The sequence below is a fragment of the Phoca vitulina genome, unplaced genomic scaffold (assembly GCF_004348235.1).
Source record: "Phoca vitulina isolate PV1807 unplaced genomic scaffold, GSC_HSeal_1.0 scaffold71, whole genome shotgun sequence".
Classification (NCBI taxonomy): Eukaryota; Metazoa; Chordata; class Mammalia; order Carnivora; family Phocidae; genus Phoca; species Phoca vitulina.
Window position 1 is genome coordinate 1,727,919 of NW_022589774.1, and position 6,000 is coordinate 1,733,918.

The following is a 6,000-nucleotide window of genomic DNA, read 5'->3' on the forward strand; positions in this document are numbered from 1 at the left end:
TCTTAAAAAAAAAAAAAAAAAAAGAAATGATCCAGGTTTTAAGCAGGCAATTAAGAATAAAAATTTAATTTTAGGAAGATTTATTTGGTGGTAGTGTTTGAGATAAATTACAGAGGGAAGGACTAAAGGCAAAAAAAAAAAAGGGGGGGGCGCCTGGGTGGCTCAGTCGTTAAGCGTCTGCCTTCGGCTCGGGTCATGATCCCAGGGTCCTGGGATCGAGCCCCACATCGGGCTCCCTGCTCAGCGGGCAGCCTGCTTCTCCCTCTCCCACACCCCCTGCTTGTGTTCCCTCTCTTGCTGTATCTCTCTGGTCAAATAAATAAATAAAAATCTTTAAAAAAAAAAAAAAAGAACAACAACAAAAGAGAAAAGAAAACTGTCAAAAACCAAAAAAAATGGGACTTCTGGCTGGCTCAGCTGGTACAGCATGCAACTCTTGATCTCGGGGTTGTGCGTTCAAATCCCATGCTAGACACAGAGCCTACTTAAAAAAAAAAAAAAAAAAGAAAGAAAGAAAAAAAAAACCTGAATGCTTCTTTGAGCATCCACTAAACATCTAACTGCACGCAAACTTAATAAACATAATTCCTCCCCTGCCAGTCCAATGGGGAAGACATTCATTAATCCCATAGCTACCTATTAAGGACGTACCATATGCGAAGGATCATAGGAGGCTCTGGGGACACAGTGAAAAACAAAATACAGTCCCAGCCCTCATGAAGCTTATCCACCTCCAATGAGCATGGAAGATAACACAAAAGCAAAGCAACAGTTACATCAATATAAAGTCAGGTGCTAGTGCTATGAAGAAAAATAAAGCTGGGCATTGGGTAGGGAATGGTAAGATAGAATGGTCAGGAAAGGCCTCTCTAAGAAAATGCCACAGTGTTTCTCCAGAGAATAGGTAAGATGGGGATGCCTCTGCTAACAATAAGGATACTGAGAAGGTGACTTAGTTTGTCAGAGTACAGAGAATATGGGGAGTCTTAAAGTGTGTTAAGCTTGTCATAAAAGCAGATCCACACAGAAATGTCTAGACTCTAGAACTCTAGTCTACAAAACCAGAGGAAGACAAAGATTAGACATGTAGATTTAAGTATCATCCACTGGGGCGCCTGGGTGGCTCAGTTGGCTAAGCATCTGCCTTCGGATCAGGTCATGGTCCCAGGGTCCTGGGATCGAGCCCCGGGTTGGGCTCCCCGCTCCACGGGAAGCCTGCTTCTCCCTCTCCCACTCCCCCTGCTTGTGTTCCCCCTCTCGCTGTGTCTCTCTCTGTCAAATAAATAAATAAAATCTTTAAAAATAAATAAAAATAAATAAAAATCATCCACTGATATTCTAGAGAGAAGAAACCTCTCCAAAACTAGTGTACATGAAATGAAAGTAACTCAAGGACTAGAAAAAAAATGGAGTTTAAGATTTATAAATGATTTTATCCTATCTCCTATGATGGATGATCCTGTCCCTTCAGCCTCCTATAATACCAGGGGTGGGCAGTGACTTTGGTAGGTGGCAAGGAGCTGGTAACAAAATACTACTACTAATAATTGAGGCTCATATACAACCATTCATCCAAAAGGCCTCTGTCCCCTGTTCCTTCAATCCCTAAGGCACAGTTGTGGGGACAGCTCTATCTCTCTTCTGCACTCACCCCTAGGACCACCTGCTGCCCCTTTGTGATTGTTTCCTCTGCAGATGGCTCTGGGTGTTTGTTTTAATTTTAATGTTTGGGAGAAAGGGATTTGGAAAGCAAAATAAATTTTAAACTGGCCTTTCCTACCTTCCCAGAAATGGCACAATTAAATGTTAGGATGGACTCAAGGGTAGGCTGACCACCTATCCCAATTAGCCCAGAGCTGTCCCAGTTTCAGCCCTGCAAGTCCTGCACTCAGGGAAACCCCTCAGCCCTAGACACACTGAAATGGTTGATCACCACACAGCTGGTCTGGCCTGTATGATGTAACATAAGGCTTTCCATCTCTAAAGTGACATCAGCACTGTTGAATCACATGCTTAGTTTCCCAAGCCCTACCTAACCCTCTACCCTAGAAGTTGGGTTCTCTTTCCCCACCTACACAGAGGAGCTACCAGAAATTCCTAAACATAAGTTGATCGTGGATTCCTCAGCCTTCTATTCCCACCATCTCCTACTCAGCTCCAGCTACCACCTAAACCAGAAACACCAAATGCACTGGCACACCCAATCCATACCACCTGCTGCTCTTTCTGCCCAGCCCCAGCCAGTAAGCTGGTGGGGTCTGGAGGTCAAAGTCAGATTATCAAAGATGGAAAGAGGGGAACTCATCCAGGCAGTAATGTGCTCTACCACAGTAAATCACAAAAAAGGGGAACCCCAGATAAACTGCAGTCCGCTGACCACGGAAGACATGTGGTTTTCGTCTTTGAGTTACAGAAATACCAGAAATGCTTACGATGGAGTCAATTTCGGAGTTTTGCAACCAAAGCTGGGCTGACTCACCTTCAGAGAAGGAACCAGGTGAAAGCCCCCATAGTAAGGTATACATCATACACTCTTCCAGAAGCCACAGTGTTTGGCACACTCACAAATCTTGAGGTGGCTCACATATCATTTCTGCCAGGTTATTAGAGACTTCTCTAAAATTTTAAGGAAGATTCCAAGAAAATGCCAAGATTGGGGCACCTGGGTGGCTCAGTCGGTTAAGTGTCTGACTTTGGCTCAGGTCATGATCCCAGAGTCCTGGAATCGAGCCCCCCTCAGGATCCCTGCTCAGCGGGGAGTCTGCTTGTCCCTCTCTCACTGTGCCTCTCCCCCTTTTTTTTTTTATTTTTGTATTTATTTATTTGACAGAGAGAGAGACACAGCGAGAGAGGGAACACAAGCAGGGGGGGAGAGAGAGGGAGAAGCAGACTCCCCGCTGAGCAGGGAGCCCATTGCGGGCCTCGATCCCAGGACTCTGGGCTCACGACCCGAGCCAAAGGCAGAAGCCCAAAGACTGAGCCACCCAGGTGCCCCGCGCCTCTCCCCTTCTTATTCTCTCTCTCTGTGTCAAATAAATAAATAAATAAAATCTTAAAAAAAAAAAAAAAGAAAGAAAATGCCAAGATTGATATTAATCTCAACTTGGTCCCTTGTTGCAGAAATTTCCTGTCTAACATTAAAAGAACAATAAGCAGTGTTCACCATCCTCTAGGAATAACCCTTATTTGACCCCATGTCACCTTCACTGCTTGGGAGCAGGCTAAAAGGCAGAATTTTACCATTGCTGCTTAACTAACCTTGCCGATCCGCATGCACACACAAATCTTACTACCTTAAATGCTAATAGCCAAGGCAAAGGGTAGTTGTTATGGTTGTCTTTTTTAATTGAATTGTCTGGGAAATTGCCTAACCGCCCCCCCCCCCCCAGGAAAGGACTCAAACATTTGATCTTTGAAACAGCCCCTTTCCCTGTCCCTCCCCACAGGAGGCTGTTGCAAGATTGTATCACTGACCTTTACAATTTTCTGGACAGTCTGATTTCCTCCTCCTCCCCCTTAACTGCTGGCAGCCCTTTGGCCCACTTGCCTCTGCTTTTTCCCTCTTGCTAGCTAACTCTGGTAAATGGATAACCAAAGCCAAATCATTACACCCTCCACACCAGGGTGATGATGTTTAATTCCAGCCAAAATATATCTTTCTCTCCTCCCTTGCTTCCAAGAGTGGTTTTTTTTTTTTTTTAAGTCTTACTTAAGTAATCTCTGCACCTAAGGTGGGGCTTGAACTTAGGACCACAGATCAAGAGTCACATGCTCTTCCAACTGAGCCGGCCAGCGCCCCCCCCCCCAAGAGTTCTCTGTTTAGCTCTTACCCAAACCCTCTATTCTCAACCTTCTGCCCCTGTTTCTATAAGCTGAAATGGCACAGTGATGTTGCAACCCCAAACCCAGGGAAGTGGTAAGTAATTACTGAGAGCATGAAGTATTTGCAATCCAGACCAAGCAGAAGAAATTTATCGACAGTCTGCTTCCATCTCCTCTGCCCTGTAGCCCCCAGCTGCACTTCTCAAGTAGGAGTGGGGATAACTGGGATTTAATGATACCCAGAAGTACATATACAAACAGGGGCAAGCGCAGAGACGCATCACACACACAGCTGTGCAAAAGGGCACCCTCAATAAGTAGTTATCGATCAAGTGACCCTGGCAGGGCAAGCACCTGTGAATAAAACCAGTCAGGCCAGAAAGAAACAGAAGCACATACAGAGTCTGGAGACCTGGTTCTGCTCCTTACCAGGATCCCTCTCCCCTTGTCTTCTTCCGTCTGATCCCCACACCTGTGGGTAGACAACAACCCTTAGGAATAAAAACTAAAGATTTTCCAGTTAGGTAGAACGCCCCCCTCCCCGCGATGTCCTCATTAGGGGTCCCTCACGGGCCACCCCAGACAAGGAAAGCTGTGCCACCCACCCACATCACTAAGGAAGAGTCCCGTGGGAAACGTACGCGATACCCCCCAAGGCTCCGGGTCCTCACCGGTGTGCGCACCCGGCGTGGGACCTCCTGCGTCCCAGCCGCACCCCGCCCCCCCGCACCCCCGCCGCGGTCTCCCCTGCCTGGGACTCCCAGCTCACGAGGCCCAGGCGTGCACAGCTCCTGGCCGCCTCCACCTAGGTCCTTCCGCGCCCTTCCCTCTCCTTCCCCCTCCTCCCCCCTCCTTCCTTCCCCCTTGTTCCTCTGGCGCTAGCGGCGCTGGCCCCGGGCCAAGGGAGGCCGGGAGGCGGGTCTCCGAGGAAAGATATAAGCGGCCCCGGGGCACGTCCAAGGTGCCGGCTGCGGAGTCTCCACCTGGAAGAGCCGCGGCTGCCCAGGAGGAGGAGGAGAACGCACTGCCCGTCGCCGCCGCCGCCGCCGCCGCCCCCGGCTCGAGCTGCCTCCTGCTCGCGCTGCGCCTCGGAGGTGAGCCCCGGCGGGTGGCAGAGCGCGGCGGGGCGGGCCCCCCTGCCCGCGGGACGGCCGAGCGAGGGGGCTCTCGGGCAGGCTGGAGCCATCCTTCCGTGGCTGAACGGTCCCCTTTCCTGCGCCGCCCCTCCCGCAGGTCACCCCCGCCCCCGAGATGGAAACGGTGCAGGAGCTGATCCCGCTGGCCAAGGAGCTGATGGCCCGGAGGCCCAATCGGAAGCTGGTGAAGCTGTACGTGCTGGGCGGCCTGCTGGCCTTCTTCGGCGTGGTGATCGGCCTGGTGGAGACTGTGTGCAGCCCCTTCACGGTCGCCAGCCGCCGGCGGGACGAGGAGGCAGCGGTGGCCGAGCTGCTGGTGGCCCGAAAGCGGAAGGTCCTCGCGACCCAGACCCTGCGGGAGAAGAGCAAGCAGCAGGAGGCCGTCCTCTGCAGCCGGGCGCTCTCCAACCGGCAGCACGCCTCCTAGGACCCCTGGGAGCCCGCAGAGGGAGTGGAGAGAGAGCCTGAGTGCGAGAAAGAGCGCGTGTAGGGCCGGGCTCAAGTGGAAGAGAGCAGGAGTGCTGTGCACATTGTTTGGACTTAGATCTGAGAAGCCGCAGACTTCCAGAACTGAACTACCACACGGATCCACCAAAGGAGTTTGGGATTAAGTGTTGCTGCTGTGCAGCATTGCAGGATGACATGTCCAAAATTACGTATCTTTGAGCTATATGAGTGCATCTACCATTTTGCACTAGGGCGGAAGGCGGGGAATGCTTTTTTATATTATTATTATTATTACAATATATTATTATTATTATACCACCATTTTGCATTTTGAAATAAAACTCTCGTTTTATACTATGGCTAGGTATCTGATTCCTGGGGGGCATGTTTCCCTGGGGTGGACAGCAGAGAGGGTGAGCATGCTGCCCAAGGGGGTCTTAGCTGAGCACTGCGGGAAGACCAGCTGCGTGACCGGCAGGCAGCATTTGCGTCACTGTTAGGGACTCTGATATTCATATTACATGCTTATAAGTATGTTGAGGATTCGTTTTTGTTTCATGGTACGGGTGACAGGAGAGAAACTTTTATTAAATCC

General features: G+C 50.0%; 1 protein-coding gene across 1 annotated transcript; it reads left to right on the plus strand.

Moving 5' to 3' along the window:
* The first annotated feature begins 4,701 nt into the window (after positions 1-4,701).
* G0S2 (G0/G1 switch 2) lies at positions 4,702-5,750 on the plus strand. The gene is made up of 2 exons (XM_032393138.1): positions 4,702-4,916; positions 5,056-5,750. The coding sequence occupies exon 2, from the start codon at positions 5,074-5,076 to the stop codon at positions 5,383-5,385; it is 312 nt and encodes a 103-aa protein (XP_032249029.1). The 5' UTR covers positions 4,702-4,916; positions 5,056-5,073; the 3' UTR covers positions 5,386-5,750.
* Positions 5,751-6,000: the final 250 nt, after the last annotated feature.